Source organism: Anomaloglossus baeobatrachus, chromosome 4, assembly GCF_048569485.1.
Source record: "Anomaloglossus baeobatrachus isolate aAnoBae1 chromosome 4, aAnoBae1.hap1, whole genome shotgun sequence".
Taxonomy (NCBI): Eukaryota; Metazoa; Chordata; class Amphibia; order Anura; family Aromobatidae; genus Anomaloglossus; species Anomaloglossus baeobatrachus.
The window spans coordinates 380,732,554-380,747,551 of NC_134356.1; the positions used below are offsets into that span (position 1 = coordinate 380,732,554).

Consider the following 14,998-nt stretch of genomic DNA (forward strand, 5'->3'; position numbering starts at 1 on the left):
TTTTTTTTTCGTTAGGAAGTTAGAAGGGTTCAAAATTCATCAGCGATTTCTCATTTTTCCAACAAAATTTATAAAAAAATATTTTTGGGTACCACATCACATTTGGAGTGATTTGAGAAACCTAGGAGACAGAAAATACCCAAAAGTGACCCCATTCTAAAATCTGCACCCCCCATTCTGCTCAAACCACATCCAAGAAGTTTATTAGCCCTTTACGAGCTTCACAGCAACCAAAGCAATGTAGAAGGAAAAAATGAAAATTTTACTTTTTTACACCAAAATGGTAATTTAGCCATAACATTTAGAATTTTCACAAGGGTATCAGGAAAAAATGCACCATAAAATTAATTGTACAATTTCTCCTGAGTACACAGATATCTCATATGTGGTGGAAATCAATTGTTTGGGCGCACAGGAAGGCTCGGAAGGGAAGGAGCATCATTTGATTTTTTTAAAGCAAAATTGTCTCGAATCATTAGCGGATGCGATGTTGCGTTTGGAGACCCCCTGAGGTGCCTAAACAATGGAGCTCCCCCACAAGTGACCCCATTTTGGAAACTAGACCCCTCATGGAATTTATCTAGATATTTAGTGCGCACTTTGAACCCCTGGAGGCTTCACAAAAGTTTATAATGTTCAGCCGTGAAAATAGTTTGTTTTTTTTACCACGAAATTTCAACCAAGTAGTTTTTTTCACAAGGTTATCAGGAAAAAATGCACCATAAAATGTATTTTGCAATTTCTCTTGAGTACACAGATACCTAATATGTGGTGGAAATCAATTGTTTTGGCGCATGGTGGGGCTCAGAAAAGGAGCACCATTTCACAGCAAAATTGGTTGGAATTATGAACGGACGCCATGTTCCGTTTGGAGACCCCCCTGAAGTGCCTAAACAATGGAGCTCCCCCACATGAGAGTCAATTTTGGAAACTAGACCCCCCATACAAAAAAATTAGTTTGTCGCAATAAAAAATATGGCTGTCAGTAAAAAAAAATAAAAAATGCGCCTGCAACTGACACTAAGGCAAGTGCCACACGTAAGAGCGATGCACGAATCTCGCATCGCATCATCCAGCACAGCCACACACTCCTGTCTGGGAGAGAGCGACCATGCCGGATGATGCGATGTGAGACTCGTGCATCGCTTTTATGTGTGGCACTGAGCTGACCCTTGCAATATTCAGTAAAAAATACTGTAGTTGACGATTACTACAGTATAATTTTACTGCCCTTAAACTAAGTTTATTTGTACTTCTTACTTAGTTTACATAAAAAAAAAAATCAGAACGCATGCACGGATGTGCTGCAAAAAGGGGGGGGGGGGAACTAGGTGGGATGGAAAAAAAGCTGGATGGAGGATGGAAGAGTGCACGGCGGAGGATGGGAGAGGGCAATGGAGGATGGGAGAGTGCATGGTGGACGACGGGAGAGGGTGGCGGAAGATGGGAGAGAGCGGCGAAGGATGGGAGAATGCACGGCGGAGAATGGGAGAGGGCGCGGTGGATGGAGGAGCGGTGGAGGATGGAAGAGGGCGGGCAGCAGATCAGGGTAAGAGGTGGTGGAGAGAGAGCAGCAGATCGGGAAGGTGAGCTGGTGGAGAGCGGGCACCAGATCGCAGAGGGTGGGAGATGGTGGAGGGGGCAGCAGAAGAGGATGGGAGAGAATGGGCAGCAGCTCAAGGAGGGGGAGAGTGGCTGATGGGGGAGAGTGGTGTCAGATGGAGGGGGCTGCAGCAGATAGAGGAGATCGGTGGTGGATCGGCGGCGGTTCCAGGGTATCGGGGGCAGGGCGGCCGATTGGGGGGGGTAGAGGCTTACCAGGACACTTGCAGGGATCGCTCTCCTCAGCTGCCTTCCATGGACGGAGTGATGCTGAGGGGAGCGGTCTCCAGCCCCAGATCCATGGTGATTGGAGAGATTGGTCACAAGGCTGGTCTCTCCAATCAGAGCTGAGGGCGGGTGATCACCCAGCTCCAGCCAATAATCAGTGCTATAGCTGCACTGATCATGGCTGGATTTCAATGTTTCAGACATTTTCAATGGCTGAAACATTACAGTGGCTGTGATTGGCTGAGCGGCGTTCATCAGACAATCACAGCCTCTGTAGGTCCAGGTGGTAGACACCACCCCTCCTGAGGTCAGGCAGAGGTCCCCTCCTCCCCGAATCTAAGGTTTGTGTGAACCGATCACACTCAATGGGGCTCCGGGGCCACGATTTCGCCATGACGTACTGGGTACGTCATGGGTCGTTAAGCACCATGTCACCATGACGTGCCCAGTATGTCATGGGTCATAAAGGAGTTAAAAAAGGACACAACAGGATTCTGCGCCAGGTTCTTTAAGCTCATATTGCTTATATGTATACCTAAATACATCTTGAATATGTTTTGGTAAACAGCTAAAACGCCAAAAATTGCATAACTGTTCAATTATTTCTGGACCTAACTGTAGACATTGTCTATATTAGGGTACGCTCACATGAGTGTATGACTCACGCGAGTGCAATGTGAGAAAATCACGCATTGCACTGGGACCAATGTTAGTCAATGAGGGAGAGCAGATGGTCAGCTTTTTTCTCACCAGGTTCTAGATGAGAGAAAAGTCGCAACATGCTATGATTTGTTGTCGAAATTGTGTGAGACTTGCCAATACAAGTCAATGGATGTGAGAAAAAAAATGGACGCCACACGGACAACACATGGACCATCCTAAAGAAGTCCGTTTTTATGGATACAATTACTATTATGTAGCCCAGAACACTATAAATGGTCCTGTAAATGATTGTAAATGAATAATGATGAGCGAGTTTTGAAATACTCGGATTTGCAATACTCATAATGAGTACTGTCTAATACTCACGTGTGCATTCCAAATAGTGTGTGCAAGTCAATGGGGAACAACTCGCAATGTAATGAATAACCCGAATGCCGTACTGTTCGTGGGAGTATAAAATTGTATGGCATTCGGGTTACTCGTTAAAATTGCAAGTATTCCCCATTGATTTGCATTATACACTATTCGGAATGCATAGCGAGTATTAGACAATACTAGTTACGAGTATCGCGAGTCCGAGTATTTCGAAACTTGCTCATCATTATAAATGAATAATAGCTGCTGAAAAAGAAACAGATTGCACACAGACAGCACACTGAGCGCACAAATGACACTTGAGGGGAAAAGAGCACCTACTCGCACAGCACTCACATGACACATGGACTACCCCATGGATTCTATTCGTCCGACTCTTATGGGAGAGAATGGGACCGATTTTTCAAACGATTGCGTGATTCCAGCCTTATAGCTTAGGTTATCATAATTTTATTATAAAACAGCAATTTATTGTATTTGGCTATACATTGCATAATAAAGAGACAAGATCCAATCGATGTGGTTTTACCAATTAAAGAGAATCTGTCACAAGATTTTTGCTACCTCATGTGAGAGTGTAACTATTTATCTATCTATTAATTGCACGTATTTACTCCCTCCTTCGTTTTTGTATATTAGTACTTTGGAGTGTGCAGTCTCTGGGACATCCTGGTGGGTTAAACTGTACCCTTACCAGCATGACCCTACTGAGACCATAAGGTTTAACCATGAGGCTCCTTGCTTGGCTCATGTGAGAGTGGCAGAAAGTAGAGACAGAGACCCTGATTCCAGCGATGTGTTACTTACTGAGCTGTTTGCTGTTATTTTGATAAAAATCAATTTTGCTGCAGATCTAGCAGTTATAGAGAGCTCATAAATATGCTGGACTACTATTAGTCCTCTAATGATAATCTACTGCTGATTAAACAGTGATTTGATCAAAACTACACTAAGCGGCAAAGTAAGTGACACAGTCTGTGCTCGGACCAGTGAGAGCCGCTTGCAGTCTCTGAATGGCTCTCACTAGCAGTAAAAATGTTTTTGGAAGCGGTGTGTAAAAAATAAAAAAGTATAAAATTCTCACCCTCCCTCCATTGGAAATGCTCTGTTTATGTCTGACAGTATGTGGATGGAGAGCCTAACTGCCCAATCATTGACTTCCATTGTACTCGTCACGCGACATTAGCCACAATGGACTGCTTATGACTGTATCTTTGAGAGATCTTTGAGAGTGTGCAGAGAACATTGTAAAGCAATTGGAGCAAACAAAGGTGTGACATCGCCTATTGTTAGAATGGTGGATCCCTTGTTACCAGCTGTGTGTAGAGGTGGTACCTGTCATTGTATTACTAAGCTAGGGGCAGACAACCATATTTGCAGTCCGAGTGTGATCCAGCAAAACATCAGATTGCACTCAGACCAGTATTATTCTATGGGGTCATGCACAAACCCAATTTTTTCCTCAAACCAAGTCTATCCATGAAAAAACATCGCTACATGTCCGAGTTGCCTGCGTAAAGCAGATCGAACTTGGCCAAGTAAGTCTATGATTCCGTGCAAAAAATTGGACTGCACCCAGATGTTATCCAGGTAAAGGTCTAATTTTTAAGAACTGACAGAATAGAGAAGATAGAGACTTTGTTTTTCCATCTGGTCCACATCTGAGAAGATCGGATCACTTTTTGATCATACTCTAATTCAAAGTGTGATCAGAGAGTGATTAGCATAATTGATACGATTTTCTGACGAGGAAACGTATAGTCGTCTGACCCTAGCCAAACTCTGAAGATGAGGAGCCTTGCTGAAAACTGTTTCTGAAAAAGACAGGATGTTGAGGCTAAAAATGCTCTAGTGGCCAGTATGAAAATTGCAAGGTTCAAAATATTGCTTTCGAGAATAGATTGTGATATGAAAAAAAGTTGTCAAGAGTTTGTAAAACAAAAATCTTAAACAAAAGAAAATTTTCTAGTGATAACTTCCCCTTAAAAAAGAAAAAAAAAGCTGAATATTCAATTGTTCCTTTGATAACAGATTAGACACAATTGTATCCCAGTTCTTCAAGCAAAGTTTATTTTGTTAGCACCAAACAACATTGTAACATGTATTTGTGTTAGCATTTTAGATGTAATAAAACCACATATGGTACTACTTACCAGCAGGCTTAAGCAGTTTACCATCAATGGTTATTTCCACTGCCTTGCTCACCATTATTCCATTTTCATAAGTAGCAAGACCAGATCCTAGGAAAAAATAGGTGACAAATACTTAGATTTAAATTACAGTAATGTCCAGTTGGTATTGAATGTCATATAATGTGTAAATGAAAATCAAAAGTAAGAAACACCGTATTTTTCAGATTGTAAGAGGCACTTTTCCTCCCAAAAATTTGGGAGGAAAATGAGGGGTGCATCTTAAAATCCGAATGTAGCTTACCGGGGATATGTGGGGTGGGGGGTGGAGAGGGGTCACAGGAGGCAGGGCAATGTTGTGTGCTGTGCTGCTCTCTGCAGCACTACTCTGTGCGGTGGGTGGGCAGTGAGGCTCTGTGCGGCGGGTGGCCAACTAGGCTCTGTGCGGTGGGCGGGCAGCAAGGCTCTGTGCGGCGGGTGGGCAGCGAGGCTCTTTGCAGCCGGCAGGCAGCGACACTGTGTGGCATCTGGAGCTTCTCCTGGTGCTCACTGTGGGCAGAGAGGCACTGGCCATTTTGAAGATGTCAGTGGTAACTTCTTCAAATAATGGCACCCATTGTCAGCGTATGCACAGATGAAGCTCTCAGCTCAAGCTCTCATCTGCGCAAGCGCCGACTCCGGCCACTATTTCTTTGAAGCCTGCACCACCGACATCTTCAGAATGGTCAGTGCCTCTCTGCCCGCAGTGAGCACCAGCATACAGCAGCACTAGTCGCCCCACTACACAGGAGTGTTGGCCACCCCAGTACACAGCAGTGCCCACTGCCACAGCACAGCTCCACGGTGAGCATCTGAGCCCCCCTCTGTATTGCCCGCAGCACTGACTTGCTCCACCACTGCCGCTGCCTCCTGTGACCCCGCTCCACCACGACTGCTGCCCCCCTCCCGTAAGACACCACAGGATTATAAAACAGACCTTAGCTTTTTTTTTTAACCTTTTTTAGCTCTAAATTTGGGGTGCGCCTTATAACCCAGTGCATCTTTTATAAAGCGAAAATACGGTACTTTCTTGCTATAAAACTAGATCATGCTTTTTAACTCATTAAGCTTTCATCTCAATAAAAACCAATAGAAGTTGCATTGAAACACTATTTAAACGACCAGCAAGTGCAATGGAATTGAATTAAATGTTTGCTTTCCATTTTGCTTTGTTTGTGTGCAGAGAAATGAATAGAAGTCACAGAAACAGCATAGTAAAGGAAGACAAAAAAATGGATATATTTCTGTAAGTTTCACACTGACACATCGTCTGTGAAAGAAAATGATGTGGACAGCCCCATAGATAATGATCTATATTTTCTATCTGTGGGAAAAAAAAAATAGAAAACATATGTGAAAACATGGATGTGTAGATGAGGCCTAACAAAGAGTAGTACAGTTGTGCTTGGCTGTTTTCATAACCCCATCCTGGTGGCTGGGATCTACAAGCAGCTATTCCCATCTCAGCCATGAAATCAAAGATGACAAAATTCTTTAAAGAAAAGCTCTTAGCATGATTTTTTAATATCAAGTAAAGATATGGCTGTAATAGCGCTGTAATACTGATTAAATTGGTGCCTTGGGTAAATAAACTTGCTTTGTCATTCTTCTTTTGGTGCAAGTAGGCTGGACTGTACATTGGGTCTTCTCCTCCCTGTCTGTGAGTCCTCTGCCTGGCTATGGACTATATCATGTTACTGTTTTTTTCAGTGACTTGCCTCCTCTAATTAAAATCTCCTGCCAGTACCATCATTGCTGTGGTCAGTGCCATAATGGTGTCATCATTGCTGTGAACAACACATTCTCTTGGTAATGATGACACCATTTTATTGAAGATCAGTCAGGAATTCAATATGTGCCCACACTATAATAGCGCCAATGTGGGATATCAAACATAGGAGGCAGGTCACTGAAAAAGCAGTTACCTGACAAAGACCATGAGGAGAAGACCAAGTATATGGTGACGCCCCTGTGCACCAAAATCTAATTTGCATAAAACCGCAAAGGGTAATTAAAAAGTGGATTTGATCAATCAAAGGTATCAATGTAAAAAGCAATTTACAGTGTCATTAAAGCAATGTCTTTATTTTGCATTAAAAAAAATCATGCTAACAGGTTCTGTTTAATGCCAAGAGATAATAAAATTATATTCCCATGCTAAATATTATACCCACTTCTATCACAATATTCGACAAATCATTCAACATTTCCCCAGTCCCGTGAGATTTATACTCTTGTTAAAGAGATTGTCCAGTGCAGACAACTCAGATGCCATATGCTGGATTTGGACATGATTATGTGTCAGCTGATTGGCTGCAGAGGTCAGGGGCCTGTTGGATCAGCCTCCTGTCACTGAGCTTTTATTAACAGTGCATCGTTGTTATAATGCTGCTATATCAAAGCAGTGCCATAAGAGTTTATTTTCAGTAATGCCTACCCAAATGATTTGTACCCCTGAGGGTGCAAATAGTGCCATGTGCAGAAATGTGCTTACTGTTGGGCAACTATTTACTAGTTAAGAAAAGCTATTGTTTTTAAGAGGGGACAAGTGAGGGCTGTAAAAATGAAATTAAATACTAGAGAGGGACAGTCTCTCTGTTACATCTCCTTTCTTCTTTGTAACCAAGAAAACGTTTATACTCCATATGTCAATACAAAATTATGTTCTAAATTCCGTATCTCAGGCGCAAACAAGTTAATTTTTAAACTGTTACTATCGGTATACAGGTTATTGAATGCTGAAAAATGTCATACCTGTATGCCTCTTATCAGAAGCCTTGTTTTTTAAATATCATCTTTATCATTTTAAGTAAATGAGCTCTTCCAGGCTATGGATAGGATGCTGCCTGAAAAAGAACTCTGCCCCCGCAGCTTATTTTAAATAAAAGCAGTGGTACCAGTGTAATATGTGATGGCCGCTCTCTGATCTCACTGCAGAGCTGTGTGTGATTATAACTGACACCTCTGCAGATTTCTCTCAGGTTAATCTTCCATCTCACAGGCAGATAATATTGGAATATTGTTGCAATGAAGCAGAGCTCAACGAGCTTCAAAAAAATGTGTTTGCAAGAAGTCAAATTTAATTTCTCCTGCTCTGTGTCAGTTACTTGTCTCACACTGGTAACCCCATTTAAAATAATCTCTGGAGGCGGAGTTATCATCCACACAGCGTCCGCCCCATAGCCTGGAAGAGCTCATTTGTATAAAGTGATAAAAGATGATTTTTATACAACAAAGTATCTGATATGAGACAGACAGGTATGACTTTTCTTAGCATTCTATAACCTGTATGTCCATATTAACAGTTAAAAAAGGTCAAAGAGATGCTGATGGAACTATTAGTATGCCTCTATAGAAACATAAGGCTACGTTCCTAACTTTTGGGGAGTCTTTAATATTGCACAATTTTTGCACTATTTCTGCATCTGTTATGAAATTTGGTTACTTGTATTTTTTAACGTGTTTTGTGTACTTTTTTCATGCATTTTTATTGCGGTTTTGACTTTTGACTCTTGTTGAGATTATCATGTTTTAAACAAAGCTGATTTGTTTTTGATACTTCCTGCTATTTAGCTTTGAGAAAACTTTAGTGATTATATACTTATTGCAGATTACATGTGTTTTTCTTGAGTTTCCGCAGTGGAAATGTACTAAAAACACATTTGTGTTTTTTTACCTGCATTTTTACTGCATCTAATGTAATTCTATAAGAAAAATCTGCATTAAAAACTTCACATACCAGCAATGAAAATTGACATGTTGCAGATTTGAAACACAGACCTCAAGTCTGTTTACACTGAGTATAAAAGCACTGTCGGCATGAGATTTCTGTAAGTGCCATTCACTTTGCGAAAACTTGTAAGACGCAGCCAAAAAATGCAGTGTAAAAATATCACCAAAAACTCATCATGGCATACAGCTTTAAAGAGAACCTGTTAGCAGGATATAGCACGACAAAGTTAATATATGGCACAATCGCACTGTGATGCTGAATAAACTGATACCTGCAATGAAGGAATCTGATCTTTGATTGCTGAATAATCTTTTTTTAACATTTTCCGGATAACATAATCCGTGCATCAGGGCGGGACCTTAGGTAGGGTCTTCTGCTTCTTCTTCTCCTGTGTTCCTCTACAGGTAACTGAGTATTCAGTGAGCTGACTCTGATTTGAAATGCCATGCAGCCACTGCCAGGGTGGGCATCACATGCGCAGTGTGATTATATGGGCAGTTTGCAGATCTTCAATAAAATAATGCCAAATGCTGCACATGAACAGACCAAAATTCAGCTCAATGACCTCTTCTTTAAGATGAAATCTCATTATGCGTATAAGCCACTTTATTGAGGACAGTTTACAGAATCACAGTGCACACAGACAGTTCTCCAAGAATTGGCGCCAGATGCAGTGAATGCACAGATTTAGATTGCGGCTTAATGAAGAGGTCATTGAGCTGAAATCTTGGTCTGCTCATGCACTTCATCAGTGCTATTTTCTTGCAGAGCTACAGGCCACCCACAGAATCAAACTGCGCACGCGTTTTCCATCGCAATCATGGCATCAGATTTTCCAAAAGGAGGCAGGTTACTGAAGAATCAGCAAATCTATAGAAGAAAGAGGAGGCAGGTGAAGAGGCGGAGAAGAAGACCCTACCTCCAAGTCCTACCCTGATGCATGGATAACATCATCATGAAAATTTTGGAAGATGATTATTTAGCTATCAAAGATCGGATTCCTTCACTGCAGGTATTCATTTAATCAGCATCACACTGCCATTATGGTTATGTACCTACTTTATAGAGTATGGTTCCACTTGTGCATAGCTTCCAATGCGAGAGCATCAGAAGTGATATGCTAATGACCTTCTGCTGCGAGCGTCACCCTAAGGGTCATGCGACTGTGATGCAATCTTGCGATCATATCACAGCTGCGGAGAAGATCGAGAGAGCACTTTCCCCAATCTCCTCCGTGGCCTATCTCTGCGTATATCGCACTGCACTTGGATGACATGCGAGTGCAGTGCGATGTTTTACATGCTCCCATAGACTTGTATGGGGCTGTGTGAGCTGAGAATCGCTGCCAAATGCTGTGCTGTGATTCATATCTCAGGTCGATATGGCTTGAGAAATCAATCTCAGATGGCTACTGACCCATAGTTTTGCACTAATGCGAGTGCAGTCCAATGTTTTATCGGATTGCACTCATCCATGCAAAATGCAAGTGGATACGAACATATAGGGCTAAATCCTGCTGATAGGTTCTCTTCAACATCAGGATTCTAAATATACTATTCAACTGTTTAATTTTAAGTTATAAGTTTTTTGTTCTTACATTCATGCTTCTAAATATTTCGCATGATTTTTTCAACCCTGCAGTAAGATACATGTGTCCCATTCATATAGTATTATTGTTCCTTAAAGCCTAATGCGGGCTTTACATGAGACGATATATTGTGCGATACGTCGCCAGGGTCACGGTTTTCGTGACGCACATCTGGCATAGCGCACGACGTCGTCTCGTGTGACACCTCTGAGCGATGCAGTATCGCTCACAAATCATGAGACGTGTACTCGTTAACTTTCAGAATCTCGTTTATTTTCATGGGTGCAGGTTGTTCATCATTTCTGTGGCATCACACGTTGCTCCGTGTGACGCCACGGGAACGATGAACACAGCGTACCTGCATCCCACGGCACCCGCCGGCTTAATGGAAGGAAGGAGGTGGGCGGGATGTTTACATCCCACTCATCTCCGCCCCTCCGCTTCTATTGGCCGACTGCCGTGTAACGTCGCTGTGACGCCGAACGTCCCTCCCACTTCAGGAAGTGGACGTTCGTCGCCCACAGCGAGGTCGTCCAGAAGTCAAGTGCGTGTGACGGGGGTTAAACGAATTTGTACGCCACGGGCAGCGATTTGCCCGTGACGCAAAAACGACGGGGGCGGGTACGATCGCTCGTGCTATCGCATGATAGATCGACTCGTGTAAAGCAGGCTTAAGCTGTATTATTAGGCAGTATGGCACTGATTCATCACTAACTTTATGCTCTTTGGAGTAAAAAGGGTTCTAATAATGATTAAATAATATATAATTTTTGAAGTTTTTTTAAGCTAACTTTACTTAATTTAATCTGTGGGTTTATTTTGTTCAAGAATGTGAGCGTTTTTTTCTTGTCGAGACGTTTTTGGCTATGTGTGCACTAGAAACTGACTTTTTCTTAAGGAAAAAAACAGACCCTGTGAAAGAATCCCGCACCAAAAACGCATGCGGTTTCGTCGCGCTTTGGTGCGGATTTGGTGCGGAATTTCTGCGGTTTTGCCGCAGGTTGGTCCCTGCGTTTTTTTACCAATAATTAATGGCAAAACCGCAGGGGCCTGCAAAAAAGAAGTGACATGCACATTAATTCTGCAGTGGAAATTCCGCGGGTAAATCCGCAGAGACAAAAAAACACAGTGTGTGCACAACTTTTTATAATCCCCATAGATTTTCCTGGAGAAGGACTGCAGAAATGTTCTAAACATTTTCTTTTGCATTTCTGCAGCGAAATCCGTGGCAATTCCGCGGGTAAATCCACAGTATGCACACATGGCCTTAGACAAATTTATGATATGATTATTCCCAAATCTAACAAAATGTTCGCTTAAGTCTGCTTCACTACCAAAGTGGAGTGCAAAATCTGTTTACTTTTATTTTTTAGTAGTGAAAGATGAATATGTAACATTTTAAAGGATAATGCAACTTTTTACTCTACAAGGGCACAAAATGGTAAACTGCAAGAAAAAAAAACATCTGTAATTTTGGGCAAAATTCATCAAATGAAAATGGTCATGCAACATTTTAAATGATCATGTGACTTTTCATTCTAAAAAGTGCAAAAACAGGAAAAAGACAAGAAAAAAGAGCGTTTCTGAATTTTGTGCAAAGTTTATGAGCCCCAGTGCACCATTTTGAAGAATTTAGTGCAAAACACTTAAGCAAATACCATAAGACAAATTGAATGCCACAAAATAAAAATGAAAATTCACTGAAAAATGCAAATGATTAATCTGCGTCTGTGTTTAGAGTGTCAATTTTTAATAACAAAAAAAATACACATTTCTATTTCCACAAGATTATGTCTTACTGTTGAAATATGGAGCAGTAAACACATAATTGTCATTGTCCAAGCTGCGTTTGTAGTAGCTATCCTCATATGTTTCAGGATCTTCAAGCCAGTACTCGCCAGCGCTATAAAAGTAAATATATTACAAATAATAGATATTACAAATAGCCATGATAATTAAAGTTGCATAAAGTAATACAAAATCTTTTGTCTCACTATATAGTTATATTAATTCATTGACAAATTATAATGTTTGAATTATTAGATTCTACTTAAACTACTAAAGGAACACTAAAATAAATGATAAAAGTATACAGAAGAAATATTTTCTGGTATGATCCTTTACTCCTAACCAACATAAGATTTACTGGTTCTCCGATGCCAGGTGCAGATGTATGGAGACACTTCAGGAGATAAGCCCACTCCCTACTGGGGAAACGCCGGACCATGTGCTGACACACCTACTACTAACAGCAGAAACTAGACTGAACCCTGAACACTGCTGTTAACCATTTATATGTCGCTGTGAATCTAAGCAGTAATTAAATGGCCTAACCACATGGCACTATCATTTCCTAGTGTCTGAAAAGTCTAATTTATTAAATAAATAAAAACACTTAAACTGAACATTTAACATTAAATAGAATAAAAATTGAAATGCCAGAACAGCTGTATATTGGATGCTTCACTTACCGCCCCCCAAGAGTATAAAAGCTATTAAATAGGTCAATGTACTATAAATTATATTGATAAAAGCATTAGTTTGGTGTTCAAAAAAACAAGGCATCACAGAGGTCCTTCAAAGGAAAAAAAAAAAAAGGTATGTGACTCAGAAAATGGCAACACAAACTAATATTTTTTTCAAAATGTTGAGTTTTGTATTTTTTTTTTTAGCTATTAACCACTGAGTAATTTTCCATTTTAAATTTTCATTTTTCCTCCCTTTCTTACAAAAGCCATAATTATTTTATTATTTAGTCAATATAGCCATATAAGGGTTTGTTTTTTTGTGGAACGAGTTGTACCTTTAAATGACACCATCCAATCTGCCACATATTGTAATGAAAAATGTGAAAAAAAAATCCAAGGGTGGTGAAATTGCAAAAAAAAGTGCAACTGCAAGATTATTGGTTTTTTTTTATTTACAATGTTCACTATATAGTAAATCTGACCTGACATTATCATTCCCCAAGTCAGATCGAGTACTTATATACCAAACATGTAGTTTAATTTTTATCTAAGATTTGAAAAAAATTCTGAAATTTGTCAAAAAACAAAAGTGCCCTTTTGTTGCCATTTTCTGAGACCTGTAGCACTCTCATTTTGGGGGGATCTGTGTTATGGCTTATTTTTGTCTTGAGCTGACATTTTTAATTGTATCATTTTTAGGTGGTTGTGATGTTTTGCCTGTTATTGCATTTTATTGCAATGTTGTGGTGACCGAAAAAAATTGAATTCTGTGGTTTTCATTTTTTTCTCGTACTTGAAGCCTGTACTATCTAATCGCTTCTGCTGTTCAGAGCGATGCTGCAGCATTCCTCTGAACAGCAGAAATGCTGATCTGTGAATGTCGACGCTCATGCAACATTCACAGGAACCTCATCATGAGAGTGACAGGAGTCATCAGCTGACAACTAACAGATGTCCCGTGATGGTAGCAGGGTTAACAGTTTAACAGACGTGGGTGCATCTCCAATCCACCTGCGGCTGTTAGCTGCCCAAGTCAGTTGATCAGATCAGTCGACATATATGGGCAAAAATGCAGGATCATTGGGTGAGCCCTCATTAAAGGGACAGATACGGCCTTGAACATACAGATACCTCAAAGATCGGGCAAGAGTTAAAGAGGACCTTTCACAAACTTTTTCATGTAAAACTGGACACACCATGTGTCTTCTTAAAAAAAAAATGAGTTTGAGTTCGGAGTTTGGGTGCTTTACTATACAAATCACAAGCTGCTAACAGTGTTTGAATGGCTCACACTGGGGGTAACAACAACATAATCAAATGTAATGTGCCCCAAACAAAAAAAATGAAATACCCCCCACCCGACCTCTAAAGTGATATATTTACAGCTAGCTACTTGAAGGCAGGGATCCAAACTGCTAAATTAGTGACTTCTATTGGGGTTCAGATCAAGTCTTGGTCTCAAACTAAACTTTATTCAATGTCTGGATAAACCCGCCGAACCAAACTTTCAGTGGTTCGCTCATCTCTAATGCTGACCAATCATAGGCAGGTAGCAAAACTCATATGAAAGAACTTGATATCACAATAGATTGAAGCAGGTTTCTCAGTGTGTGATTTAACCACACTTACGTCTGCTGTGCTCAAGCAACTTGTACTCACTCTGCTGTGGGATTAGGCTGTCATTATATCTCACACAAGAGCAGTCTGCAAAAAACAATATTTAATTCTGCTCTGTCAGTCCTATTATATTGTGTCCAGTTCAACAAGAAAAAATAGGTGAAAAGTCCTCTTTAAAATATAAAAAAAAGTGTTATACATTTGGTGTCACCATAACTACATTCCTAATAAGAAACATATTGACATTATTTTTACAGCTAAATGAAAGCTATAAAAACAAATCCCCAAAAACCATAGTGGAATTGTGTTTTTATATGTTGAAGGAAATATAATAAAGTTAAAGCTCTTGGAAAAAAAGGAGAAAAAACCTTAAGGGCAAAAATGGAAAATTCCTCTATAATGAAGGGATTAAACAGATAGAAATCTTGAAGTCTTCACAGGTGTAACTTAACAGAGGGATGTGGTTTAGTAAAATGGTGTGACTTGGTATTCTCAATACCTATAGCATGGAGAGAGTAGAAGAGAAATAATCCTTCTATAGACCACTGTCTGACGG

General features: G+C 40.6%; 1 protein-coding gene across 4 annotated transcripts in view; it reads right to left on the bottom strand.

Moving 5' to 3' along the window:
• Positions 1 to 14,998, bottom strand: part of CACNA2D1 (calcium voltage-gated channel auxiliary subunit alpha2delta 1) — a 1,186,557-nt gene that overhangs the window by 63,914 nt on the left and 1,107,645 nt on the right. For all 4 annotated transcript variants that reach the window (XM_075345217.1, XM_075345220.1, XM_075345219.1 and 1 more), the window contains 2 exons: positions 12,157 to 12,260; positions 5,022 to 5,108 (listed from right to left, as the gene is read on the bottom strand). In XM_075345217.1, coding sequence (XP_075201332.1) covers positions 5,022 to 5,108; positions 12,157 to 12,260 — 191 coding nt within the window. The remainder of the gene's footprint in view (positions 1 to 5,021; positions 5,109 to 12,156; positions 12,261 to 14,998) is intronic.